The 27,376-nt window shown below is 46.3% G+C and overlaps 6 protein-coding genes across 9 annotated transcripts; 2 read left to right on the top strand and 4 right to left on the bottom strand.

The window, feature by feature from the left end:
* The first annotated feature begins 25 nt into the window (after positions 1-25).
* On the top strand, positions 26-3,536 carry LOC122613041 (Usher syndrome type-1G protein homolog). Of its 2 annotated transcripts, none has more exons than XM_043787005.1 (6): positions 26-185; positions 1,512-1,587; positions 1,677-1,820; positions 1,873-2,094; positions 2,167-3,168; positions 3,243-3,536. In XM_043787005.1, exons 2-6 carry the CDS (start codon positions 1,565-1,567, stop codon positions 3,406-3,408), a joined length of 1,557 nt encoding a protein of 518 aa, XP_043642940.1. In that variant the 5' UTR covers positions 26-185; positions 1,512-1,564; the 3' UTR covers positions 3,409-3,536. The 2 variants fall into 2 exon arrangements, with proteins under 2 accessions (XP_043642940.1, XP_043642939.1); XM_043787004.1 differs by having other exon boundaries at positions 26-192.
* Positions 693-1,483, bottom strand: LOC122613042. Its single transcript, XM_043787007.1, has one exon. The coding sequence runs from the start codon at positions 1,366-1,368 to the stop codon at positions 760-762; it is 609 nt and encodes a 202-aa protein (XP_043642942.1). The 5' UTR covers positions 1,369-1,483; the 3' UTR covers positions 693-759.
* On the bottom strand, positions 3,426-9,377 carry LOC122613040 (multidrug resistance protein homolog 49). 2 transcript variants are annotated; one of them, XM_043787002.1, is made up of 8 exons: positions 9,226-9,377; positions 8,144-8,303; positions 7,885-8,078; positions 7,578-7,823; positions 5,617-7,178; positions 5,030-5,475; positions 4,361-4,969; positions 3,426-4,272 (listed from the first exon to the last, which is right to left on the bottom strand). In XM_043787002.1, the coding sequence occupies exons 2-8, from the start codon at positions 8,243-8,245 to the stop codon at positions 3,523-3,525; spliced, it is 3,909 nt and encodes a 1,302-aa protein (XP_043642937.1). In that variant the 5' UTR covers positions 8,246-8,303; positions 9,226-9,377; the 3' UTR covers positions 3,426-3,522. The 2 variants fall into 2 exon arrangements, with proteins under 2 accessions (XP_043642937.1, XP_043642938.1); XM_043787003.1 differs by having other exon boundaries at positions 8,144-8,263.
* A 2,462-nt stretch (positions 9,378-11,839) lies between these two features.
* Positions 11,840-16,193, bottom strand: LOC122612559 (protein transport protein Sec24-like At4g32640). Its single transcript, XM_043786263.1, has 2 exons — positions 16,074-16,193; positions 11,840-13,729 (listed from the first exon to the last, which is right to left on the bottom strand). The coding sequence occupies exons 1-2, from the start codon at positions 16,075-16,077 to the stop codon at positions 12,303-12,305; spliced, it is 1,431 nt and encodes a 476-aa protein (XP_043642198.1). The 5' UTR covers positions 16,078-16,193; the 3' UTR covers positions 11,840-12,302.
* LOC122612560 lies at positions 14,081-16,206 on the bottom strand. 2 transcript variants are annotated; one of them, XM_043786264.1, is made up of 3 exons: positions 16,074-16,194; positions 15,571-15,603; positions 14,081-15,026 (listed from the first exon to the last, which is right to left on the bottom strand). In XM_043786264.1, exons 1-3 carry the CDS (start codon positions 16,075-16,077, stop codon positions 14,170-14,172), a joined length of 894 nt encoding a protein of 297 aa, XP_043642199.1. In that variant the 5' UTR covers positions 16,078-16,194; the 3' UTR covers positions 14,081-14,169. The 2 variants fall into 2 exon arrangements, with proteins under 2 accessions (XP_043642199.1, XP_043642200.1); XM_043786265.1 differs by lacking the exon at positions 15,571-15,603 and having other exon boundaries at positions 16,074-16,206.
* Positions 16,207-17,791: 1,585 nt separating this feature from the next.
* LOC122613904 lies at positions 17,792-19,417 on the top strand. The gene is made up of 4 exons (XM_043788319.1): positions 17,792-17,916; positions 18,224-18,615; positions 18,758-18,919; positions 19,026-19,417. The coding sequence occupies exons 1-4, from the start codon at positions 17,910-17,912 to the stop codon at positions 19,323-19,325; spliced, it is 861 nt and encodes a 286-aa protein (XP_043644254.1). The 5' UTR covers positions 17,792-17,909; the 3' UTR covers positions 19,326-19,417.
* The last annotated feature ends 7,959 nt before the right edge of the window (positions 19,418-27,376 follow it).

Here is a 27,376-nt window from a genome sequence, read left to right as displayed (position 1 = left end):
CAATTTCATTCAACAACATGCAGTCGGAGCGGTAGAAAGTGCTTCCGGGTAACGGCTTTCGGAACGTGCATATTCTACCGATCGCAGAAGAAAACGAAAAAGAAAAGTGTCAGGCTGCCCGAGTGGGAAAATCCAATTTGAAATCCTGCATTTGAAAAGTGGTCTTGAACCGGGACAACTAACTGGTAACAAGTGAGTGTGTGTACCCATGGTAAATAAGTAAATGGTTGACTGCCTCGATTTTCGGTTGTTTTGGGCAATTCGAAAACCAGCCAGCAAGGTTGAGTGAACTTGGTAGTTGGCCGTTGGTATGTAAGCCAAACTCAAACTCCGTCGTGTGCAGTAAATGGGTAATGTTTTCCCTGTGTGCGTGCGTATGTGTGGTGGGCCTGTGATTCTACACTTTTCTTTTTTGGATTATTAATTCGAAACGTGTGAACGTTGGTACAAGTGCTGGGAAAAAGGGCAGTCTGCTCAGCGGGGAATTTGGATCATCTTCGGGCTCAGTTTAATTGGCCAACCACACGATAAACACATTAAAAAGCTGAAAGTAAAAAGAAGTATGTGAAATATATGTCTAAATTTAATACAAGCAATATTCCTTCTTACGGATCCTCAACATCACCCAACATTGAAATACATAAACCTTACTTTGGACATCTACCCTAAAAATCAATTTCATGACTCTAAAATATAGTACAAAATATGCAAGTTTTTTATTCCTTCAAATCTAACAATTTACACTTCCCATTACCAATATTAGGTGTACATCATTTCAGCACTGAGCGATAGACTCTTGGGTATGTTGGCCATATTTTCGAAGTAGCAGGCCAGCTCGTCGACATTAACTTCGTCCTGGCTCTGTGTCTGAGCATCTCCATAAGGGAAAATATCCTCTAGTTTATCACATTCACAGGTCGGGGAGGCCGTTTTAGGATCCTTTGGGATCGGATTAAACTGTTCCTGTGGCATATCCGCTTTTCGGATTGACAAATCTGTGGCATTTCCGGCACCACAAATATTTTCGCACTCGCTCATCATGGCTTTAAGGTCGTAAGTATTACCAGATGCCTTCTTTCTAGTCAAGATCTTTGCCCAGTTAGATTCCGCCTCTTCCTCGATGTCCAGAATTCTGTGAGCCCAATCCAGTCCTTCAGCACGACTTACTTTAAAGGGGTGTTGAATCCTTGCTTTTCGGAGCTGGACCTTTTGCTTCATTGTTTGCTTTACAATTCCTGAATCTTTGAATTTGCTGTAGGAACCCAAAGTTGTCTCTATTGCAGATTTATGGCAAGTTGATCCTTCGCTTGAAAAGTCAGAGAGTGTCATCTTTTGCAGCTCGGAGGACAACTTTTCTAAAGTCATCATTTTGAATTGAAGCAAACAAGAATTGTGTGTGAATGTGTCTGGTGTTGTAGTTGTGACCTACTTTTGAGAATCTTAGATGTCTGATGTGAAGGAATAGAATGTATAATGAAAAGCCTATTCATCTGGCCTTGGATTCCTTTCAGATCGATTCGAGAATTTCCAGCGCCAACCTGATTGAAAGATAACACAGACGAGTATGTCATCGGATCGGTTCCACAAGTGAGTACATGCAATTAATTTGGCTCTATCTTATCGCCAACGGAATGCACAAGACTCATTAACTTTCTGGATCAATCTTTTGTGCTTAGAGCCGCCAAAGATGGGCTGTTGGATGTGCTGGCAGCAGCCACCCGGAAGGATACGAATGCCAAGGACAGTGATTCCATGACGCCGGTCATGTGGGCAGCCTTCGAGGGCCGGCTGGATGCACTGCGTCTGCTGTGCGGCAGGGGGTGCGTAATCGATTAATTGATGCTTCTTATTAACTGACAATAATCTTTTCAGTGGCGACCCCGACAAATGCGATCAGTTCGGAAACACAGCCTTGCACTTGGCCTCCGCCAAGGGTCATTTGCATTGCGTCGACTTTCTGGTGAAATTTGGCGTAAACATCTATGCCTTGGATATCGATAAGCACAGCGCCAAGGATCTGGCGGCTATTAATGGCAGGGACGAGATCCTGCGCTACTTGGATGTGGCCTTCACCAACTTTGAGTCCACTGAAAAGTAAGTTTTATGATTCGCAAACCATTCCTGTTAATTTCTCTTTATATACTTATAAACTGCTTTAATTTACAGAAAAAAATGCAAGGCCCTGAAAGAATTGGCCGAAAAGAACTGCGAGAAACGTGTGCGGGAGTACATGAAACGGCAGAATCAGCAACAGCAGCGTCAGGATCCGGAGTACTCAGACCTAAGCCCGCCCAGTGGCTCTAGCAAAACCGGCAACATGCTGTCCACTCTCAAGCAGAAGATCTGGTCCAGCCAGGGCAATCTGAACAAGACAACAAGGGATACACCGCCGCCCACAAAGTTCAGCGATCTGGTTGGAAGCGGTAGCAGCAGCAGCAGCAGCGGAGGCTCCACGATAGCCAGTCGAGCGGGAACGGTGCAAAAGAGACCATCTCAGCTGCAAAAGCAGCACAGCAGCACATGTCCACACTCCAAGATTCCCAGCGACACAGACGGTGGCTTCAAGGTGCGTGAGGTGGAGCCGGATGGAAAGCGGACCATTACATCGCTGACGGGTCTGCAGCGGGACTCCGAAGTGCTGTACGTGGGCACATTCAGTTCCAACGAGGACAGTGTCGGCAAGCGCGGCAAGATCAGCGATGTTTTCGAGTGCATGGAGGCCGATGAGTTGGACCACAGCGATAGCCGCAGTGGCTACAGCTCGGCTTTGGCGCGTTCCTTCTCGCAGCCGGATATTCTGGGCGATGGTCAGTTAACCCAGGAACTAGGCGAGGAAGTGACACTGCAGCGGCCTGTTGGACTCTTTGACAGACCCACCATGTTGGGCAGCATTGCCTTCCGTCGATCCGTAACCGCGGCTTTGAGTCAGCTCCAACTACACACAGACACCAGTTCCACATCCACGATGCGGAATGCGGGCAGCAATCCTCCAAAGTCACGAAATGGCGGAGGAAAGGGTCGCTTGTACCTGAACCTTTCGGATGATACGGACTCGGAGGGCGGCGGTCACGATGTCTATAGCGATGATGACGACGATGACCGGGAGGCCGGAGGTAGTGCCTTGCAGCGATTCCTGGCCGTCTGGGCCCTGGAAGAATACCTGCCAGTGTGAGTACCAATATTAAAATTGCCAGAAATGCATTGTGTATTCAACTCATCTGCATCTTCCTTTACCATTTCAGATTTCAGAAGCAAGAGATCGATTTGGAGACGCTGATGCTGCTCACAGAGTCGGACCTCAAGTCACTTGGTTTGCCGCTGGGTCCATTCCGTAAACTCACCTTCGCCATCCAGGAGAGACGTAACGCCCTGGCCAATCCCGGACCCCTGGTAGACAGTCGACTGTAGTCGACAGTAGTTGGCCTAATCTTTCTATTTGTTTTGTAATACTTCAACATGTTCAATTAGCCTAGTGTACATACTAAATTAAAGCCTAAATAATTATCACTCCAGCTCGCTGTGTTAGCCCGCCACCTGTTGCATGAGGTAGAGATTGGCGTAGATTTTGTTCAGCGCCATCAACTCCTCGTGGGTGCCGTGTTCCACTACCACGCCGCGTTTAAGCACACAGATGAGATCCGCATTGCGCACGGTGGTCAGACGATGCGCGATCGTCAGACATGTGCGGCCGGATCTGGCCTCATCCAGCGCCTGTTGCACCACCTTCTCGCTCTCCAAGTCCAGCGCAGAGGTGGCCTCGTCCAGGATGAGTATCTTCGGGTTTCTGACCAACGCTCGAGCGATGGCGATGCGCTGCTTCTGACCTCCAGACAGTTGCGACGTCTTGCCCAACCGGGTGTCGTAGCCTTGGGGCAAAGCGCTAATAAAGTTGTGGATATTGGACTTCTTGGCCGCCTCAATGATCTCCTGCATGGACACATCGTCCCGGAAATTGTTGCCATACGCTATGTTCTCTGCTATGGTGCGATCGAAGAGCACAGGTTCCTGGGATACCAGGCCCAGCTTGGAGCGCAGTGTGTCCAACGGGAAGTCCGTGCTCGGCACTCCGCTCAGATTCACGGATCCCGATACGGGATCGTAGTAGCGGAGCAGCAGCTGCACGCAGGTGGACTTGCCGGAGCCAGATGGACCCACAAGAGCCACCGTCGTCGACTTCTTGATGGTAAGATTTAGGCCCTGCAGAATGGGAGTGCCCTTCCTGGTCGGATACTCGAAGCCCACGTTTTCATAGACAATGTCTCCCTCGGATTTCTGAAAAGAATGTATTTTGAGTTTCCAACATAATGTTCAGTTTCGATTGGGGTAATGTATCAAGAGTTGGTCTGGGAAGATGACTCACCTCAACTGTGTTGTAGGGACTCTGTGGCGGATCGGGCTGCGTGGAGGTGCGCTTGAAGAGATCCATCAGGCGTCCAGCGGACAGAATGGCATCGTTTACATTCGGCGCGTAGGCCAGCGCCTGTCCCAACATCCAGGAGCCAAAGATCAGAGCCTCGGCCACCTTGATGATGTCCTCGTAGTTCATTCGCTCCTCTGCCACCAGCACACCACCATAGTACATGGAGATGCCGTAAGCCAGGAAGGGAGCCGCCTGTCCCAGAGCGAAAACCAGACCACGGAAGCGAACTTTGCGCCTGCAGGCGACATCCACACGATCGATCTGCTGAACGTACTGATCCAACACCTGACGCTCCAGGCAAAGACCATTGACCGTTCGGATATTGGTAATAGCTTCGACGGCCACTTGGGAAGCCTCCTCGATCGATGCCTTAGCCTTTTGGGCGCTCTTCATGATAAAGCGGCCCTCCAAGTAGACGGACAAACAGACCAGTGGCAGGGTGACCAGTGTGAGCAGCGTCTGTTGCCAGGAGAAAACGAAACCGACGACCATTCCGACCACAAGAGTGGCCACGGCCTGGAGCATGGTGCCCACGCGAGCTCCGGTTGCCTGGAATTTAGAAAAACGTTAGTGGTTCTGTGACAACTAACTTTTAGACTTGCAACTTACCCCCTGAACGTTGGCACAATCGCTGGCCAGGCGGGAGCACAGTGCTCCCACTGAATTCCGCTCGTCATCGAAGTAGGCAATCTCCTGACCAATAATCGTTCCAAATGCCCGTTTCCGCAATCGCGTTGTCATCTTCACGCCGGCCGCTGTGAACATGTAGGTCTGCAGCATGTTGCCCAATCCCGCCATCAGGCCAATGCCAACGAAGATCATCGAGATCTTCAGGACCTCGGCGCGCACAACGTCATCGTCGCCGTCGGAGAGGATTCCAAAGAAGTCGCCGAAGAAAAGACCCCAAAGCGGGAATGTGGCGCCGTGCATCACGGATGCAATGGCTCCGACCACTATGAAACGCCACTCCGGAGAATTCAGCTTCATCAGCTGCATGAAGGACACCTTGGACACCACTTCCTTGTCCTTCTTCTTCTTGCGGCGCTGCGAGCGACCTGTAAATCATTTGAATTGGATTTTTTAGTTAATTAAGAATTAGTTCCTTAAAAATTCAATTACACTATATATAACGATCATCTTAGAACTTATAACATTGGTTAGTAAAACCAATATTTACTCCAATTTCTGGTACTTACGCTTGCGTCGCGTGCTGGCTCTGAATCCGCTGTCCCTGGAGCTGCCCGATGTCTGCAGCTCCGGCTCCTCGTCCTCCTCCTCATCCTCGTCGTCGTCGTCGGTTTCCTCGTCAGACAGGTTCTGCGACTTCTGCAGAGGCCGCCCGGCCACTGCTCCCTCGTCCGCCTCAGTGGCCTCCTTGCGCTGGGTGATGCTCACCAGCTCGCAGTAGAGCCCCTTCCGCTCCATGAGCTCCTCGTGCGTGCCCTGCTCCGCCACCACACCGTCCTTGAGGAAGACGATCTTGTCGGCATTGGTGATGGTGGACAGGCGGTGGGCCACGACCAGAGTGGTTGGTCCCTGACTGGCCAGTTCCAGGGCGCTTTGCACCCGCTTCTCAGAGGTGGGATCCAGGGCAGAGGTGGCCTCGTCGAGAAGGAGCACTTGGGGCTGTCGAACCAGAGCGCGGGCAATGGCAATCCGCTGCTTCTGGCCACCAGAGATCTGGGCGCCCTTCTCGCCCACCTGGGTGTCGTAGCCTTTGGGTAGACGCGTGATGAAGTCGTGACAGTTGGCCGCTCGCGCCGCCTTCTCTATATCCGCCTGAGTGGCCGATGGTCTTCCGTATCGGATATTCTCGCCAATGGTGGTGGCGAAGAGAACCGGTTCCTGGCCCACCACACCGATCTGCGATCGCAACCAGCCCACATTCAGTGTGCGAAGATCCCGTCCATCCAGTTTGACGCTGCCCGCCTCGGGGTCGTAGAACCGCTGCATCAGCTGGATGAGGGTGCTCTTGCCACACCCAGATGCGCCCACGAAGGCCACCGTCTGACCCGGAAGCACATCGACGGTCAGACCCTTGAGGATCTCCACATCTGGTCGGGCGGGGTAACGGAAGCGGATGCCCTCGAAACGAATGTGTCCAGCGGTGTTTTCCGGCCTGTTTCCCTTCTCGTCCATGGGATCCACCTGCGACGGACGATCGATGATGTTGAACAGGGTCTGGCCAGCTGCCGTGGCCACCGCAATGGCTTCCACGTGCGGCGAGGCGAAACCGAGATTCTGGGCACCCATGATCACGGCGAACAGGACAATGACCAGCACGGCAGGAGTGTAAACGCGATCGGGAAGATCACGCTCGTCCAGAATGAGCGTGACACCATACCAGATGGCAAGGGCCATGCACAGGTAGATGATCAGCCAGGAGAGGGCATTTCCCATGCCCGAGTAGAGACCCTTCTTGCGACCCGTATTCTCTGCGGGAATGAGCAGCTTTCCAAAGCGTTCCTTCTCCTTCTCCTGACCACTGAAGGCGAACACCGTGCGAATTCCACTGAACACCTCCTCGACCACGTTGGCCGCATCGGAGTAGGACTTCAGCTCCTTCTCGGCCAGCGATCCCTGGAGGCGCGCCACCACACTGGTGGCTGCGATGATGAACGGCACACAACTGAGTATGACTAGGGTGAGCTTCCAGCCGTAGACAAAGGCGGACACTATTCCAATCACAAAGGTCATGATCAGGAAAACCACGATCACCACTTTCTCGCCAATGCCCTCCTTCAGTTTGTCCAGGTCTCTGCAAATTGAAAAAAATAGTGAAGTTTATGTAATCACAATTACCAAAATAGCTTTAAAAGGTGAGAAAATGTTTACATCTATGAGTAACAAAAATAGTTTTTAGTTTTTAATTTTACAATTGAAAGCAATTTGAATGAATTGAATATATATATTGGCCAATTCATCGGCATGATGTATTTAATTAACTTAAAAACTCTCAGGTGGCTTCCTAAAATTGGCTGGGAATTGCGATACTAATAAATTGGTTCAATCATTTTAAGCCATATTGATGGTAGTAAGTCGGATTGCTACTTTGATTGCGTAATGTACTAGTTCAGCTAATGAATATTCATTACAATGTAATAAGATCATGATTATATGGTTATTAGTTATATGTTGAGACGAAACTGAAACTCACTCTGTCATTTTGCTGGCGAAGTTGGAGCCCGAACTGGTGTCGTACCAGGCGATGTCCTGACGCAGCATGGCCTCCAGGAAGAGCTTTCGGATGCGGTCGATCTGGTTGAGGGCTACCCGGTTGGCCAAGTCGATGGCCAGGGTGATGAGCAGGAACATGGCTACAGATCCCACCAGACTGCCAATTCCAAAGGCCGTCGCATCATCAATGATCGCCTGGTTGTTCTCCTCTTTGCTGGCATTTGTTCTGCAGGACATATGGTGTTAGAAGGTAATCCTGGTGACCTATGTTATTAGTTAGGACTTACAATTGCTTGCCGCCACCAAACATGGGCAGAGCAAAGGCAGGAGAGGATGTGCCCACGCCCACTGTTCGGTCCACCAGCAGGGATGTGAACTCCCCGTAGATGATCATGAAGTAGGGAATGAATGCGGACGCCGCGGTGGCCACCAGCATGCTGAATATCAACAGCCAACGCTCGCACATGGTTGAGTATCTGAACTATGGAGCCGAGAACAAAAAGGATATAGAACATGTATCGATCCCGACAAGGAGGCAGCACTCACCAGATCAAAGTAACCGTACTTCCGTGCCTCATCAGGGACTGATCCGTCCTTAAGCTGAAAGTCACCAGCCTGTGGCAACTGTGAGTCCTCCTTCTTCGCCATTGTGTCTATAAGGCGATACTGCAGTAAAGTATCTCTATAATCGCTATAGCAATCAAGCCTAAGAACAAAGTTAACAATCAGTTGAGAACACTTTGCGCTGCCCTGATATCTAAGCTTTAAATTGGGGGCTATAATTTAGACTCCATCAATTAAAGAACTTAACCACGCGAACCTCAAACACGCCCAGTTGCCGAGGCTTTTTATCTGCAAACTGAGCTATAGACTGATTACTATCTTGGATTCAAATTCGCAAATAAGAGTTCAGTGCTCTTAAGGTAAACACGTTATCCCAGGAAAGTTACTGGGTACATTTACAATAGAATGATTGAGTTTTTAAAAATATTTCAACCATTTGTCCATTAAAACTTAATGGAAAACGAATGCTGGCTCGGATTTTTAAGAAGCTGGCTTTATCCTTAAATTATGCCTTTCAAACTATTTTCTTCTTTCATTAATTTCACTGATTTCTTTGTACATGCACTTTTCTTGCACTGAATTAAATGGAAATCAATGTATCGCAACATCTTGGAAATACGTAATTATAATACCATTAACATAAGTAATGTTGATAAAAATGGGAGCAATTATCACGCTTAAGTGTGTGATAATTAATGTATCTTTACGTATTACATAAAATATCGTAGACATTATTAGACGCGGAGCAAAGGGCTGATTAATCAGCGAAAAACAATTTTCCCAAGTCAATTTAAGGAAATTAGCTCGATTGCGCGAATGAAAAAGCGTCCATAAATTAATAAATTAAGCGCAATTGGAAAGCGAGATATTTGTGTGTTGATTGCGATTGTCAATTGCCAACGGCTTGCACTCAAGATCCAAGGAACTGGGCAAAGCCCACTCCTCAGCTGCACTCGGCTGGCTACTCAGATTCGATTCAAACTTATTCACTTGTGTTTGGAAACGCACTAATGTCGCAAATGGATTGCGAAGCTGAATCAATTCACTTGCTACATGGCACTTACTTAGCACGTGCCGATCTTCCGTGGACACTTGACCAACTGATGAAACTCGCGATCGCCCAAAGACTTTATATGTATTTCCTCTACGAGTAATAGAGAGCCCTATTGGCACTGCAAAGTGCTCAAGAAGACGTCTGAAGCCGACGAGTGCGCGATCTGAACTGGACTAACCAAAGATCGAATGCTTGCGACGACAGCTCGGTTCCAGAATCTCTGGTTCCTCGGTTCTCGGATATCGGGTCTTTGGTGTTCGGTGTTCGCTGTTCGGTCTTCGGTCTCGGGTGGCTATAAAGCCGATCGTATAACTAATCGGGATTTCCAATCCCCCGCCTGGCAGCCACTTGCCATTCCCTTCTTGCCATTCCATCTAGCGAACAATACTGGTTCCTGGCCGCTGTCCTGTAACCACAAACAGCGCCATTATGGCCGATAGAGCCAATGCAGATTAGATAGTTTAAGCAGGTACCATCAATACGGCGTTACGCTGGGCTGTTATCAGTTTCGTAACCGGTATTTGTTTACTCCTCAGTGTGTCCATAAATCTATGGACAGTGCAGTCGGGTTTGGGCCAAAACAAAAAAGACTAAGCGTATTCCACTTGCGCGCATGGTTTTCCCCTCTCGAACGGTTTTAAGCTGAATTCGCAAGATCGGGGGACTAACCGAGAAGAAATCTGTATCTGTATCTGTATCGCGTGCGAAAACCGTGATTCATACCGGCGCTCAGGTGTGCAGTGAAATACCTGGATGCTTAAGCGTGGTAGCGGCATTCTCACGCTGCCCAGCGACTTCCCCAATCCAAATATAAAACACTACTTAGTCTGAAAAATACTGATAATATCGTGATTCAGTATGGCACATGGTCCAATTCTTTCGCCGTCAATCTGCTGGTTTATGGTTCGTATTTCACCATTTCACTTAGGTCTTGTCCAAGCGGAAACTGCCTCGCCTCGAGGGGTATCAAAGGGTATCTCCAAGCAATACGATTTGCAAAACAAAAAATTTCCAAAGGCATCTCGTTTGCAATCTTATCGACAGTTGTAAGCACTCCTATGGCCCATAGCCGCACTAAAATAAAATATCAAAACACCAACACATCTGGCGCTGTGTTTTTTAGCAAGTCTGATAAGCCGAATTGTGGCCAATTTAGACAAGGCTATTCCAATAGATAATTGCGTCCCGGTCTGGTGTTTTCGACCACTTGGCATCAGATGGCGAAATAGTTTGGCAGGCGATTGAAATCGGTTCCATTCAAATGTTCTCTTGGTTACGGACCTAGTCCAATGCGTCCATATTACCCTTGTTATCTATGGCAAACCAGATTAGTACTCCAAAAGTTCGTGCATATTTATAGACGTGGGAAAGAAATTGGACAAAGGTGTATATTAACTCTTGGCGAAAGTACTTGTTTATGTACTCAGTGGAAAATTGCTTATTTGCTCAATCTTGAATCTGACTTCTGGCTTTCATTGTTCGTATCAACAATGCGTTTTCGTCTGGAAATATATGTTACTGTTAAAATTACATTTATTATGATAATGATAAGCTTTATTACGTTTTTAATTAATTTATTTGATTTTAAAAATTTAAGGATTAACCTAAATGTATTTCAACAGTTTCAACTACAAGTAAAATTTAAAAAAATGAGTTAATATTAAAACATTTTTCAAAAGTGGGCGTGGCAACTTCGGTCAACAAACTTGCGCTGTGTCTATGTCTCTGAAGTCTGCATGCGGAATCTCAACTTTCTAGCTTTTAAAGTTCCTGACGTTCATACGTACAGATAGACGGACATGGCTAGATCGACTCAACTTTGATCCTGATCAAGTATATATACTTATATGTCGAATCTTTTGTGTTACATACTTTCAACGATCTAGTATACTTTATTACGGTATAGGTACAATTATCTAAGTATGATATATTGACATACATAATAGATATGCGTATTATTTAATTTATATTTTTTAAAAGGATCAACAACAAAAAAATTATTATTATTAATTATTATTTTAAAGTCAGCAAATATTTCCATTTCTTGCAGTGCATTTCTAGAGTACGATTATGACGCATTCGCTCATATTTACTCTTACCTGTTTCGCCTTTCTCTTTCTTCTCTTTCATCTTGCGCCGAGTTGACGTCGAAAAACCTGAACCGCTTAAGGAAATCTGGTGTTGACCAATAACGGGTAGTTGTGGGAAATGCCAGTTTGGCCTAATCGTAAACCCCATGTGGGTTCAAGGAGGTTTCTAGCATACGGAGTTCTGCGCTGGGAAGACCGCGTTTTTAATTCCGCACATTAAGCTTAGTTTTATATTCTACGTGATACAATTTTATGTTGACCTTAAACTCTCGTGCCCGCAAATCGTTGAGCTATCATCTGCTAATTGTAATTTCTGGGTTAAGGCGGAAGATGTTTGGACTTTATGATTTTGCATATACGTCTTGGAAAAAAGTTAAAGATTTTTTTTATGACATAATTACTTACCCAAGAATAATACTGTACACATGGTAGAACGCACATAATAACAAATCCAAACCAAAACAAATAATGGAAAACGCAAGTCATATAATAAATAAAACATTTATTTCAAAACAAACTTTAAAAGTGAGTCAATATAATTAGTGCACAAGTATCTCAGCCCGTAAATAAACAATAGATTTATTTACTAAAGCAGTTTACACATAGGGTAATCTTTATAAGGTATTTCCAGAGGTAGTTTCATATTAAAGTGTTTGCACATATGCAAATATAGTTGCACTTAATATTCAGTGGGTGTATAAATATAGTAATGTGGTTGATAAAAATGCATCTGAAAGTTAAGTGCACACTTTTCCACATTGCACAAAGACATGCATGGATTTATAGAAATAAATATTTTGTCACATTACACAAAGTTATGTATGAATTTATAGAAATAAATATTTTGAAACATTACACAAAGTTATGAATGATTTTATAGAAATAAATACTGTGCAACATTACTCAAAGATATGTATAGGATATAATCAGAAATAAATAATCTTTATAGGACTTTCATGGCCTAGCTGCTCTCGGACTTCTCAGGTTGAACGCGACTTCAGTAAACCAGGCGTATGGCCTGCTGTCCGTGGTAAATATCGCTCCTGACCAGAACTTCGTAGCTGCTCAGACGGATCTCCTGGCCACCGAATGGGATCTGGAGGCATCGGTTGTAGGTCTCGATGACGCCGGGGGTCAAGCTGCCGCGGTAGTGACCCCGTCCAATGTAGAGTGGTGCTCCGCCAGGTGTTGTGCCGGCCACTACTGCTCCGGGTGGAACGTTGCCGCCGTAGGATGGCACCCAGTGGTACTTGCCCCTGCCCACCAGCATTTGATATGAGGGCTCAATGATTTCGCGACCCCCGTGGGCTATGTAGCCACATCCCTGGCTGGGAATGGCCTTGCCCGGCACATGGACACCGCGGTAGTAGGCCCTGCACACCAGCAATTGCTCCATGTTGCTGTCATGACCTCCGATCACGGCATCGGGGGAGTAATAATAGCCCGGTTCGGCGGACACCCAAATGTCATAGTTGTTGCCGTAGCCGTAGGCGTCATATGCCGCAGGAGCAGCACATTCGGCCGGAGTGTAGGACGAGCATCCGGCCTCGTAGGGATTATAGGTGGAGGCGGGTGTAAACGATGCTCCCACGGGAACGGACACTGCAGTGACCTCGGCAGGAACAAACGAAGGTGGTGGCGCCGCAGTGACCTCAGCAGGAGTGAACGAGGGAGGAGGAGGTGGCATGACCAGCACTCCACCTGCCGGCGGTGGTGGTCGTGGCATGACCAGCACTCCTCCCGCTGGCGGCGGTGGGGTTGGACTCGGCAGCACCGCCACACCGCCAACGGGCGGCAGTGGATCTGGAGTGGGTGTGTAAGCCGGAGGCCTGTCAGGAAATGGCATGGCAGCCAAGTGCGGATAGGGATATGGTTTGGCAGACAGTGGCGGCGCCATTGCCGGTGGAGATGGCGGTGGCGGCGGTGTGAGCGGACACTTTTCCGGCTCCTCTAGGGGAGGAGGTGGTGGCAGCTGCCAGCCTGGCACCACTCTACGCTGCTCCACCAGAATCTCGTAGGAGTCCAGGCGCCGTTCGGCACCGCGAAATGCGATGAAAAGAGCGCGATGGACGGAGGAGATTTTGCCGATAATCAGGTGACCCTCGTAGTGGCCACGACCAATGTACACCGGCTGATCCAGCGAAGTGCGTCCGCAGAGCACAGCGTTCTCCGGAATCACATGGTCGTAGCACTTGATCCACACCAGATTCTGGCCGCACAGCACCTCGAAGATGTCCTTGGGCAGAGCCTCTCCTCGCTGCGAAATGAATCCCAGCTGCTTGCTGGGCACCACCTTGCAGACCAGCATGTCGCCCTCGTGCTCCGCCCTGCCCACGTAAATCATGGCGCCGTCTTCGTCGTTGCCGCCCACCACTGCCTCCTCGGGCAGGGAGGAGTAGGCGGAGGATTGAACCCACTTGTAGGCTGCAAAAAAGAAGTGATCCAGATCATCAATTGGCTATTATTTAAAATCCCATTTAAATTTCTTTTCTATCATTGAATACAAGTTTCTATAATATTTTTTAGTAATCTATCATATTCACACTTTTTAAAAGCAGTTAACCTTCTTTTTTTTTTCTAAAAGCCAATTCTGGAAATGCAATAAGTTTGATAAAGATATAAGGAAATGACCTTCATAGCTGGCCACTATCTTAGCTCATAAATTTTGTAGAACCAGTCTAATACAACCATCAATCCATTTGGAAGTAGGTTTTGATCTGATAATCCATATAACTATAGTAAATTTGAAGTTAAAATAGCAGGAACACAAATGCCTTGGGTGTTAACAGTCAGTTTATTGGGTGCGATTACATTTTGATCGGGGCTAAATGCACGTGGTATCTGTAGGGTTCCGTTCCTTTAACTTATTGTCTGCAGAGGACCTCGTAGGAGTTGACGCGAATCTCCCGTCCGCCGTAGGGGATGTAGAGGCATCGCTGGCTGGCCGAGATCAGACCCGGAGTCAAGCTGCCCTGGTAGTGTCCGCGTCCAAAGTACAGCAGCTCTCCATTGCGGGCACGACCCGTGGTGACGGCGTTGGGTGGAATGTGGTGGCCGCAATTGGTCCACACATATCCGTAGCCGGTGAGCACCTCGTAGCCGGGCTTCTGGAACTCGTAGCCGCCGAAGCAGACGTAGGCGGTTCCCTTGCTCGGCACCACCTTGGCGGGCAGCATCTCGCCCTCGTGCAGCGCCCTTCCGGCGTAGATCGGCGTGCGGTCGGAGTCGTGTCCGGCGATCACGGCACCCGGAGGAGTGTAACTGGGCGAGGCCGGCACCCAGACGTCGTGCTGCTGCTTGATGAGCACCTCGTAGGTGTTGATGCGCACCTCCTGGTCGCCAAACGGAATGTACAGGCAGCCGTGCGAGGGATGTACCTTGCCCACCGTCAAGCTTCCGGCATGATGTCCGCGTCCCACGTAGAGTGGCTCACCCGTACGCGTCGTTCCACTTCGCACGGCGTTCGGTGGCACACCGCCACTGGCACTGGGCACCCAGGCGAATCCCTGACCCACTAGCACCTCGTAGTGCGTCTTCCTGTGCTCCGCACCACCGTAGGCCACATAAGCGCAGCCCTTGCTCGGAATCACCTTGGCCGGCAGATTCTCGCCCTCGTGAAAGGATCGACCCACATAGATGGGCGTGCGGTCCGAGTCGTGGCCACCAATTACCGCGTAAGGGGGCAGGGGGCTGTGTGGAGACGAGTGCACCCAGGTGTTGTCTGCAAGGAGAGAGGCAGAATGGCGATAAGTTCGATACCTCGCGATAAGATAACCTATCCGTACACAGAGCGAAATCTGGAGAGCATCACCGTAATACTTTCTTTGAACTTTCTTAAGATTCTGATCAAAATAAAACTATTCTATTTAATCACTAACCACTATGTTATTTGAATACTTTTCATAACTTGTTATTTTAATATTCTTATAATAGATAGTCAACCTATATCAACACAACTGTAATGTAATTGAACAATTTAAGATTATTTTACTTTATACTTCTTCAAAAGGTAAAAACGTAAAAGATAAAACTGCATTATCAACTTCAAATTGATAGGGTGTTTAATACAAAATGATTACCAGATAAAATTGAATGATTCATTCTACACTCAACTCTCTTAGCTTTTTCTCTGTGTACGTATTTCGCTTGCTGTACGGTTTGTGGTTTTGGGTGGTCTTTGGTGGTCTGGGGGCGGGGATCAAGTGGGATTGGGGGTTTCACAGAGGCGTAGGGTTGTCACCCTGGGCTCACTGCACTCGTCCTACCAACGGTCACAACTCCTCCTGGCTGCACGGCGCCTGGAAAGAAAGCAAACGAAAGTACAAGCCGCTCCGGAGCGAAACCGAATGGAATCGCATGTAAGGCATGTAACACAGTGTAAAAAAATCAAGAAAGAACCATAAGAAGTCACTCAATGCTCTTTGCTTTTTTTTCCGGCTAATGTGGACAGAGAAAAAATCACAATGCCAAATCAGCGAATTACCGAATTGGTGGATTTTTTCGCCCGTAAATGGGGATTTATATGCTACACACCAGTTTGTTATTACTATATCTAATATGCAATGAATAGCACACCATTCATCAAATCAAAGAAATCTAACAATAATATATTGAAGTTTAACTCCTATCAACAATATATTTTTTGATTTCTTTGATTAGGTCGAAATTGTTTCGAGTCTTTCAGGTCAAATTACAATTTGCGCCCTAACACCATGGCCTTGCGAAACTACTTTCTTTACAATAATCTGCCATTACTCATTCTACTTACCCATTGTGTGTTATTTGATGATAAGAGTTATTCCTTCCAAAAGTTGTACCTTATGTTTTCTTGCGATTTTCTGACTCCAAAAAGCGTCTGAACAGAGTGATGTTTGTCTTTTCACTAAACCATTGGTTCGCAGTAGCCTGGCGTTTAAAAACCGAACCAAACCGATTTGTCACCGCCCCTTATCGGCGAGCTTTTATCTATCAGTTCGCAAAAGTATATAACAACAAGCGAGAATAATATAGTCCAGTTTCCCGACTATCAGATACCCGTTACTCTGTTAGTGGAACTGCGAACGAGAAATTTTCCCATTTTTTCTGGCATATTGATTGAAATAGAGATAAGCAAGAATTAAATGAAAAAATATTTGAAAATGTGTCTATCTGGAATCTGCATGCTTATCTCAACGTTCATGCGGACGGACACCCGGACGGACGGACAAACGGACATGGCCAGATCGACTCCGCTATTGATACTAATCAAGAGTATATATAATTTTTATGGTCGGTAACGCTTCCTTCTGCCTGTTATATACTTTTCAACGAATCTAGTATAGCCTTTTACTTTACAAGTAACGGGTATACCAAGTGCATATCATACTGGGACCATTGATATCACTTCCAGTCTCGAAAGCTCCATTTCCAGAAAAGCATTCCCTTTATCGATCGGGAATGAATCATTGCCCCAGAACAGGCGGTACTTTTTGGAGTAAAAAAAGCGAAGCATGTGGACATTGTTTTTAATGATATTGTTGGGCCCTCTCAACAGGTGGAACCCCAATTTAATGAACCCATAAATATTATGACGCTGCCAGTAGCGCCCATGCTGCAAAAATCCCCCCGTTGAAGAGGCGATTAGGCATACCCAAAAATATCAGTTTTAATAGAAAAAGGATCATACATTTTTTGTTTTTCCTTACCTACGAATTGGGAAATATTTAAAATGTTTATATCTTTTGACCTTTAAAGTTATATACATATGTGTTGATATTATCTCTTTTAATACGGCATTTCTTAGAACAGACGGGCAATAACCCTTTTATAAAAATAACCAAACTGATTTAAAAAAGACTCATGTAAAGAATATATATAACTGTGTTAAAGAGTATAAATAAATGTGACTCAGCTAGGCGGTAACGATATCAATACATTTATATCACAATTGACTCATCTTTAGCTTTACAACACATTTACATGAGGTTTTCCTAAAGGTTTCTCAACTGTTGGCTTTGAAATCTAAATAATCCACAAGAGGTGAGGTAACTGCTTACATGCTAGGTATTATTTTTGTTCTAGAAAAGCATTCCTGAACGTATAGTTGATCCATGGACAGCAAACAAACATACGTGTACCTATACTCTTTTACGAACTTATTGATCAAGTTTATTTTTGACTACCGGCGATAAGATTCGTAGGTAGCTGCTTATAGATAAAACCCGCAACAAAAACAAAAACACATACTAATGCAAAAGATCGATTGAGTAATTGTCGCTGCCCTTCCTGTTTAACACAAAATTTAAATCGGTATTCGAAATCATTGTTAAATATTCTGACACACCTGACAGTTGGTCGCAATGACGAACACCCTCCGTGACATGGAGATACAATTGTGGAACACACACACCACTATCGAACAGTTCAAGCCAGTGTGACTAAGATATCTTATCACTGCCGGCTAACTTGGCCGACTGATAAGAGGGAACAACAGCTTTTAAGGCGCAACCGATGTGCGAGTACAGAACAGTCGTCGAAGTCAGCCCCAACATAGCGGAGCCAGCGAGTATATAGCACCACGTTCCAGACCTAAATCAACAACACACAAAACTCACACACACACAACATGGGAGGTGAGAACTGAAGTGCAAAGTTAGTGACTAAGATAATTCCGGCGAAAACGAAAGCATAGTGTCGCAATTAGTAGTGGCAAGTGGCCAAGTGCCCAAGTGTCATCGATACTCCGCGCACCTGACAGTCGCAATCCCCTGGAGCTTTGGTAGCTTTCCATAGATCCGGCGATTTCACACACGGATAGATAAAACAAAAAAACACCGTGTGTGTCTACTGTGCCTGATTAATGGGGTACAGTTGGCCCTCGTAGCAACGTTAACTTATCGCCTCTGACCTTACTCTATATATAAACCCATTCGCTTGCAGACTACACCTGGATTAGCACCAACGTTTACGGAGCCCTGCCCCCAGGAGCCATCATTGCCGGCCACGATTCCGACCAGGATCCCATCTATGTGGGCCGCGCCTACCACAATGGAGAGATGCTGCCGGCGAAGGTAGTGCCCGGCAAGCAGCAGGCCTATGTGCCATGGGGCGGCCAGGAGATCAGCAAGCACGACTTCGAGGTCTTGGTTGGTGATCACTTCTCCTGGATCCCGTCCAGCGGCGGATCTGTACCGCCCTTCGCCATCCAAGTGGGCCAGACCGGCGAGGGTGAGCCCCTGTACGTGGGTCGTGGTTACTTCCAGGGCAGCCTCACCCCCGGCAAGATCCATCCCTCGCACCAGTGCCTGTACATCCCCTACGGCGGACAGGAGGTAGGTCTAACCCTCACTTTGTTCATATGTTGATGGATTCCCTTCATCCCCTCAGTTATAACGTGTGAAGTCCACGTAGTGACGAATCGCACCGAATACATAACTTTAATCTGTGACCTAACGAATTCACATGTCTTTTCAGCACCGTCTGGAGGCCTATGAAGTGCTGGTCCAGCCGGAGACTTGGATTGCCTCTTGCGGACGCGGCATTGTTCCCGGAACAGTGGTTGGCGGACACGACTCCGATGGCGACCAGATCTTTGTGGGTCGCGCCTACCACGAAGGCGATTTGCTGCCAGCCAAGGTGAGCACTATTAATTTTATAGCTAGTGCTTTAAAAAATATAGCTATCCAGCTTGAAGTCCTTGTATGGCATTTAACTAAATTTCTCCACTTATCCCCCCCTACAGGTGATCCCCAGCAAGGGCTGTGCCTATGTGCCCTACGGAGGCGGTGAGGTGGTCAAGCACGACTACGAACTGCTGGCCGGATACGGATACGGATGGGTGCACGACAGCCACGGCAATGTGCCCGGCAATGCCGTTCTCTGCGGCCGCACTGCCGACGGAGAGCCCCTGTTCATCGGCCGTGCCCACCACCACGGCAGCCTCACTCCCGGCAAGATCCACCAGTCGCACCACTGCCTCTACATTCCATTCGGCGGCGAGGAGGTCCGCATCGACCACTACGAGGTCCTGGTCAAGGGCTAAGCTGCTACGGCTACTACAAAGTCCCCCCCCTTCGTCTGTCTACTAATTTATAGCTCATCTTGTTTCATTAAAAATGTCCTCCGTTAAACCAATTTGTCGGGATTTTAATGGGAAGTGGGAAGACAGCTTCTCGCTTTTACTTTGTAAGCACAGGTAATTTGCTTAAGCATATTTGAGCAATTAATATTGTCTTTGTCTTTCGGATAATATTGTTGTCTTTAGGATCTAATCTCGCAGTGGCATTTGCATCCAAGAGTGCATTACGGGTCATTGCCACAATGGCCACAGCAAGGGCAGCATGTCCAGTCTTCCCGAATTTGCAAATTCCCAATGTGGGTTTGTGAGTTTGATCGATGACCACATATACGGGTTCGATGATAGGCCCTGTTTTGGTCAGTTTCCTAGCGGCGCCACGATTTTTACAGAATTTTCACGATTCTTGAGCTAGTGCTCTGTGGCTTTGTCACTATTGTCCTTTTTGTAAGCAAAGATTCTTTCCGTCTGACCTACGCCACAACCCTGATTTCCATAGCTGCCAAAGTCTGACCTTACCAGGACTCTTCAGCAGCTGCCACAAGTGAGTTGATGATGGACCGAGGTCACTACGTCTTTCGACTTCCAGTCGACCGATTTCGGCAAAATCCAATATTCAAAAGAGAACGTCCTGGTTACGAACAATACGTCCTGGTCCAATTCCAGGACCATTATATATCACATGACAGCAATGAAGAATCTGCTTACCGACTGTCCTGATTGTAGATATCGTTGAGATCGATCATTGTATGATTAGGCTTCAACGTCAGTTTAAAGATCTTCAGACATTTGACCAATCGTAGTGGTTGTTAATATGAGTCGCATTTTGCTGGAATATCTTCCTTCGCAAAAGCTCCTCGGAATCGTCATGGAAATTGAGAAATGAGAAAGGGAAGTTAAGGGTTGAGCTACCAACGGCAGAGCTTAGCTAACAACAGTGTAAGGGGTAGAAACCAATTATGTTTCTAATCAATGTTTTATTCCAGCAATAGCTCGAGTTTCAAGTATCTAAGCTCTGTTTTGAGTGAGTCGGTAAACTGGTTTGCAGACAACTTTAAAGTCTCAAGATCTTCGACATGTCGTTGGTTGTGCTGGCTAACGTGAATCTTAGCTTATCTTTAGCTCGATTTATCTAGTGAGATGTTATATTCAGGCTCTTCTGATTTCTATAAGTACGACTGAAAGGATCTCGGCATTAAAGACCACTGCTCTCATACAACCAGAAATTAGTTACACCTTAAGTTATGCTTTGTTTTTGCAAGCTTTTCCAGAGCTTTCGAATGACTCTCTACATGGTGTGTAGACTTAATGTAGAGATACACCCCCAGGGTCGAATATCTTATTCTCTTTTCCTCCCAGGCGCACTCGCTTGCTCTCGCTCGCGCTCGCCCTCGCTGCTTGTTTGCCATTGGTCGTTTGTTTCCGTCGTCGGCAGCGCTCTGTTCTCATTGGCTAACTGGAAATAAAGCCGCTCCCGACTGCGAACTCCATTGGTCTTCTGTGGCAAGATTCTCAGCCTGTGGACGTGGCCAACTGAAAGTGGCAAGTGGCCAAGACAGGGCGTTTCCTATCGCTTTTCATTTACCAGTTAATTTTCCTTCAGAGGCCTGAAGGACAGTATAATTTCGCTATTGTCCAAGGTGTATTAGATATAATATTAAAATACTTTTTTACTGATATTTATATGAAAGATTCTCGAAGAAGAATCTTGACGCTCCAAACTGGTTTTGGTTGGCCACTCACCAAAATGCCGTCGCTTCTTACACACTTCCGTCTAAACTGAATCCAACGAAAGACAAAACGGTATAGGCAGAATATTTGTAGAGAACTTTAGCTTTAGCACTCGGAAGTCTGCTTTGTTGACCCTATATAGTTTATATAGATCATAATCACACTGGACGGGATCTCATGTAGTGAAGAAACAAACCATGATGGAGCTGCGATGGAGCTGTACAACTTAAATATTAGGATTTGTTCCTATAGTTCATATCGCGATAAGTTAGGACCATATTTATTTACTATTTTAAAAAGCGAATTCAGTTTGATTACTACGTAATCTAAGAAGGAGTTTCACGTCAAAGAATGTCAAATTATATAACCCATTAAAAAAATATTATTTTGATAGCCAATATTTTGAAAGTTTAAACAAGTGTTTAAGGGCTGTAACCCATTGGAGCATAACCAAAACGCCCTAAGATCCATTTTTGTTTCAGGTTTAAAGGCAAATCTTTAGTACATTGACTAATTGCATTGTAACATGCATATTTATATAGCTTAAAGTTCTAGTGCATTTCTGCTATCAGTGCCAGCAGATCCCACCTTTTACAAAACATCTCCATAGATAACATAAACGACAGCAACGAGAAATGCAATAACCCCAAAGATCAAATCTTAAATAACTCTGCAGATTAAACAAAGCAATCCAATTTAATAATTTTACCTGACCATGTACATACATTACCCCTTTCACGAAACCCCTTTTTTTAATTTGAATGTCAGACACCCCAAAGTGTAAGCACCGGCTTTGCAAGCAGGCGACTGTCAATTTCAGACTCTGCAACGCAACGACGGAGTCATAACTTTAAAGCCATACAAGGAGCATGGGTAGTGGGACATGGGAAGACCCACCCCCTGGCCCTGGTTCTGGTGCTGGCCCTGGCGAATAACCCTCGGCCAATATAAATTCTTGTAATTTAATTTCGCTATTGCAAAGGAAGCGCACTCACATACTCGTAATCCGGGCATACAGCGGCAGCAGTGCCATGCGAAATCTCGCATTTATTTGAACTGAACGGAGAAGAGATATTAAAAGGCAACTCCGATGCTATCGGAGACCGGAGACCACATCCCATTGATGGCGAAGCCCAGGCTCAGGCTTCCTTTGCTTTTTTACCGCCAACCCTCGGAATAACTGTGAAAATGCTCGACATTCCGGGGCCCAAGCAACAATAACAAATAACAAACGGCAACGGGACGAGAGGACTATCAGTTTCTACAGACGAGTGGAATGACAAAATTTCGCCTCTGGGCTGTCACAGTATCTGCGCCTCGTCTTCTATGCGTGTATCCACATCCGTATATGTGTATCCGTATCTCAGTATCTGTATCTTTTCGCAGGGCACAGCGGTTAGCTGGCAACGAATGAAGCCGTTTTGGAAACGGGCACTGCCAACCTATGTACATACGTACATAGGTGAAAACTCCTATGTACAACAAAGGCGATACAATTAGTTGAAAAGCCCAAGTGCGATTCGATGTCGTTATATCTGTGTGTGCTGCGTGTTGTGTGGGGTGCGTGTGTGTGTGTGTGTGTGTGTGTTCGATGTGAAAGGGAGGGTTGCTCTGCCGACGTCGCTGCCGGGAAGGTATTACTTTTTGGACCAGCAGTGCGGGTCTTCATCCTGTTTCGTTAGCGGACAGCGGGGCAAAACGAAAAACTGAAAAATGTACATAAAATGGAAATGAGAGGCTTTTGTTGAACGCACGGCGATGGGCGTTTCGGTATATAAATCGACACCGAAACCCAAACCGAAAACCTTTCTCGAATTTAAAACCCCGGCACTCGACGCCTACGTCGATCCGAGCAGCGACGCCAGCGCAGGCAGCGCTTAAAACTGTACACTCAGACAAATTGCTCGACCCATTCAAAGCATGTTGTGCGAGCAATAAAAATGTTCCCTTGTAATATTGTTTCATTTTAACTGGCGAGTGTATCAGCTCATTGTGGCTCAAATTACAATTGTCAAGGAAGTATGTGTATGCAATTTTGTACAGTGCATCACAGGCAATTATGAAAATTAATCTCGAATCCTTTCAGAAATTGTCTTCTTCGTGATGTGATCTACTCAAAATGAAAGATGTATCTTGGTCATTGAAGATCCAAGTATGAAATAGTTATCTAATTCGAGTGTAGACGCCAAGCGAAGACTTCGACTGCGCTTCTTCTAATTAGTTTTCGGAGTCTAAAAATAGGTTTTAGTAGATCTGCGGGGCAGCGGGTGCGTGTGGGGATGAGGGAGGGTTAGGGTGATATGGTACATGGTACATGTTTCTCATCTGCTGCGTGATAATTCAATTAGGAATGTGTGAATCGGCAACAACAACAAACCGATCTGCAGCAGCGTTGCAGCGGAAGTGCTGGCGAAAGAGGGAGGAAAACAACGGAGAGAGGAGAAGAGGGAAGATGGAAAAGTGTCTTTGCTCAATAGAAAGGCCAGAGCAAAGCGGAATATGCGTGAAAAGAGGGACAGAGAGAAAGAGAGAGAGACAGGGAGAGAACGAGTGAGAAGACGGAAAGAAAAACCATCCATGTCCATGTCCATTCCATGTTGCATGCAACCCTGCTTTGCTTTTTTTCCAACCTGGATGTGGCAGGAACAGAAAGTTGTTGTTGCCTGTGCTGTGCTGCTGCTGCTTTTGCTGCTGCTGCTATTGCTGCTGCTGCCTTTGCCACGGCAACAATTTATGTGCATGTATTTGTGCTGGTACATAAAAATAGCGGTCGAGGCAGCCACGACGCCAGCAGAGCAACAGCAGTGCCACAGCCAGCAGCAGAAGCAGAGCAAAAGCAGAGGCGGAGAGGCAGACGCAAATACCCTGTGCCTGTGCCATGGCAAGGGGCAGGGGGTGTTGGTGCTGCAGAGTGGAACGCACAGAGGCTGTGGGGAAGGGGGAACGAGGGAGCGGGGGTCGGGGGCACTATGTGCGCAGCTTGTGCGCCTCGAAAATACATATTTCAGCATGAAGCATGGGCAGGGACAGTGAGTGCGGCACAGGGGCGCCGACCAGAGGGGTCACTTCAGGGGGTTGGGTTCCTAATCCCTTGAAATATGATTCACCATGCTCTACCCATTTTGAATACATTTCCCTATCCAAAAACAAAGTAATTAAATTCTCTTTATAAAATAATTCCTCCTTTTTTATTAATTTAGGTGTATATAATTCATTTGACATAGATATTAAAAAGTATTTCAATCAGGAAAAAACTTGTTTACATTAGCTGTTAGATAACGTCACAATATTATTTATTCGCAAAACCGCGAATTCCAATAAAAACCCTATTTGAAAGTGATACTATTTCGTATATCGATTCTCCCCCCGGCACCCTGTTAACCTCGAACCCCTTGCCACTGCGCCGCTGGCCGAGTATCTTGTATCTTGCAGTTTGCTGTGCATACACAGGCACATGCGACTTTGTATGTACAAAGTGCCATGTACAGCATTTGGTAGGTAGCTATGTATGTGCATATGTGGCTGCATGTACGCTCCGCATGCTATGTACTCAAGTGTGCGGCGATAGTGTCGAGGACGTTAACGTTGGAAAATACCAGCAACAACGACAATAACAACTACAACAACTACAACAACTACAACTGCAACAACAACAACAAGAGGAGCCAGAGTTCGGCAACGGTCGCATTACCAATTTAAATTCCCATCCAATGTCCGCACGTAACGTAACGAAATCGGCGGCCGAAAGAGTATTTAATGAGCGCGTTGCCAGAGCAACGTGATATATTCGTGGCCTTTGTTGCTGCCTCCAAGTGTGTGCATGTGTTTGTATATACACACATGCATACATATGTACATGTATAGGTACAGCTGGCTGTGTGCGCTATCAAATTAGGTTCATTTGCTGCCTTTGGCAGTACCGCTGCTGCCGCTTCTTTGCCTGCCACTCGCCTGCTACACTTTCAGTCGCTCCAGTGGCCAAAAGCACCCTTCGTGCAACTGCTCAGCGATTTCCCTTCCCCCTGCCAGTTGTTGTTCTTGGACGTCAAGTGGGCGGGCGAATGTGCGTGTATGTGTGTGCGCCTGTGTGTGTGTGTACATGAGCGTACTTATCGCCTATGTAAACCGCACGGCTCACTGGCTGCGCGTTGCTTTCGTTACTGCCTTCGTCACTGCGGTTTCTGGCTTTTTTGTACATACGGAGTACATAGCCAGGCACCGCCTGAGTGGTTCACATAGTCGTCAATGAAGAACCCCCTCACTCCTCCCCTTCAACCCGCAAAAACAGCCCTTCAAAACGCTGCGGCATGCTGATAATTCAATAAACAGGGCCCGAGAAAAAAAAAAACTCAGGCTCAAGTTGATGAGTCGCTCCTGCGTAAATACAGTCCTACCTCCAAAGTTGGCTACAAAATGAGGACCTTTTTCACTTCTTTTCGTTACTCAAAAAAATGTAAGACAAGAAAAAACTTTTTAAAGAAAAAAAGGATTGACATAGGGTGACCATTCCTGCTTTTGCTTTTTTTATATGAAAAAGAGGTTAAAAAAATGGAACAATAAGTAGCAAAACGTGTTCTGTTAAACCTTCTCTTATTAAGGACAATATATGTACAAATGGCAAAAAATGAAATTTGCGTGCCTCAAAGCATTTCTAAGGATTAAGGATTGTTTATTTACGGCGTTGTCCAGGGTTCAATTCGAATTTCACAAATTGTTTTTAGACTCTATACCATTTTTTAGATTTTTTTGACCATTGATTTAAGTTCCTTTTAAGGCATAAGCTTTTATTATTGGTAAGACTGTGGCCGGAATAAATTAAGTCATGAAAAGCACGTCCTGAGCAAATGTTTGACAATGACCAAGTTTCGCATTTCTTCTCTTATAATTTGAATTTCAAAACTTGCAAAACGGAACAACTTCAGAACCCAAATCTTTGAAGTGCAGCCTACCTTAGCTTCGGATAAAGTTCGGGTTATATACATAGATGGTAAGGTAAAACATAACCACAAGAAAAAGCCCAAGTACTTTGTGTGGTCGTTTGGCGTATTCCTTGCGCTTGTGTGGACTCTCGACCCAACCGACACTCGACATCATTATGGCCAGGGAACGGGAACAAAAAAAAAGAAAAAAACTCACTCGTTCAGTCGGCTGAGCAGCCTGCAAATAGCAATGTCATGCAGCTGTCTCAGCATCAGCTTCTGCACCACTCCACACGGATCCACACCGCACCACAACGCACCATGCCACAACACAAGGCGCACCACAAGCCACCCATCCATCTGCCACCCAGAACCCCTCGACCCACAGAAAGCGCCACCCGGACTACATACTACGTACTACGGACTACGGACCACGCAACGGTGGCAACTTCATTTGCAATGCAAACAGAAAAAGCCATCGGTGAGAGGAGCTGGAGCTGGAGCTTCGCTTCAGTTCAGTTGTGTAATCAACTAATTACAACAGCCACCGAAGCTGGCGCCATTAGGCCTCATCAGCAGTTCAGCAGCCAGCAGCCAGCAACTCAGCAGCCAACAACCCAGTCCCATGACAAAAACCCCACTCATTTGTCTTGGCGAAGTGACTTTTAAGCATTTGCCGAGCATTTTGCCAAACGAAAGCGAAAGCGAAAGCCAAATCCCCGCCAGTTTGAGACAATTGAGTAGCCCTGCCACTCGAATCAATCAATTCTCCGCAGTCCTCAGATCCACTCGATGGTAGACCCCCTCTACTAAGACTAATACCTATTGCTCTCGCCGTTCCCCGAAGTGCAACACTGCGAGAATTTGGCACTCAAAAGCATCAAAAATGAAGTACTTATGTACCTTTTAAACATCATATTTAACCATTTATAATACCTTTGCTTTCGGATTTATAGCATATATAGACTATGTGGTTTTACATTATATAACATTTTTTGAAACACTAAGCTCATTTATTACAGTGCAGCTATCAATCACCATTAAAAATGTAGCAAATGTGGGGGAGATATGACATCTTCTCCTCCGGTGAAGCACAATTAGGAACAGTTGGCAAAGCTTCTACATAAAGTCTTCCGAAAGAGAATCAGGAATAGAAGTAAACAACTTATTCAGATTGAGATTATTACGATGCAAAGTGCGAGCTGGAAGCACAACCGTTTTGATTAAGGTTTCATAAAAATGAATCCCTCAATCAAGAACTTCGTTTTCGGCAGCCTTCCTATTCCCACAGTGCACTCTCGCAGTTATTATTCCTGTTTCCGGTTCAGGATTCTCGCTGATTTCGCATCGCATCGCCTCGTCTTGGTC

Source organism: Drosophila teissieri, chromosome 2R (genome assembly GCF_016746235.2).
Source record: "Drosophila teissieri strain GT53w chromosome 2R, Prin_Dtei_1.1, whole genome shotgun sequence".
NCBI lineage: Eukaryota > Metazoa > Arthropoda > Insecta > Diptera > Drosophilidae > Drosophila > Drosophila teissieri.
Note: the sequence above shows the minus strand (reverse complement) of the source record. Positions and strands in the feature narration are given on the sequence as shown.

Excerpts from the sequence above, each read along its gene's own strand:
- LOC122613042 (XM_043787007.1), bottom strand. The coding sequence starts at position 1,368 with ATGATGACTTTAGAAAAGTTGTCCTCCGAGCTGCAAAAGATGACACTC.
- LOC122613041 (XM_043787005.1), top strand. The coding sequence starts at position 1,565 with ATGTCATCGGATCGGTTCCACAA. Across the intron at positions 1,588-1,676 it reads TCATCGGATCGGTTCCACAA|AGCCGCCAAAGATGGGCTGT; the intron begins GTGAGTACATGC and ends TTTTGTGCTTAG. Across the intron at positions 2,095-2,166 it reads AACTTTGAGTCCACTGAAAA|AAAAAAATGCAAGGCCCTGA; the intron begins GTAAGTTTTATG and ends TTTAATTTACAG.
- LOC122613040 (XM_043787002.1), bottom strand. The coding sequence starts at position 8,245 with ATGGCGAAGAAGGAGGACTCACAGTTGCCACAGGCTGGTGACTTTCAG. Across the intron at positions 4,970-5,029 it reads ATTGTGCCAACGTTCAGGGG|GCAACCGGAGCTCGCGTGGG; the intron begins GTAAGTTGCAAG and ends TCTAAATTCCAG. Across the intron at positions 4,273-4,360 it reads GTCCCTACAACACAGTTGAG|AAATCCGAGGGAGACATTGT; the intron begins GTGAGTCATCTT and ends CATTCTTTTCAG.
- LOC122612560 (XM_043786264.1), bottom strand. Across the intron at positions 15,027-15,570 it reads AGGAGGAGTTGTGACCGTTG|ACAACACCTGGGTGCACTCG; the intron begins GTAGGACGAGTG and ends CTCTCCTTGCAG.
- LOC122613904 (XM_043788319.1), top strand. Across the intron at positions 18,616-18,757 it reads TCCCCTACGGCGGACAGGAG|CACCGTCTGGAGGCCTATGA; the intron begins GTAGGTCTAACC and ends ATGTCTTTTCAG. Across the intron at positions 18,920-19,025 it reads GCGATTTGCTGCCAGCCAAG|GTGATCCCCAGCAAGGGCTG; the intron begins GTGAGCACTATT and ends CCCCCCCTACAG.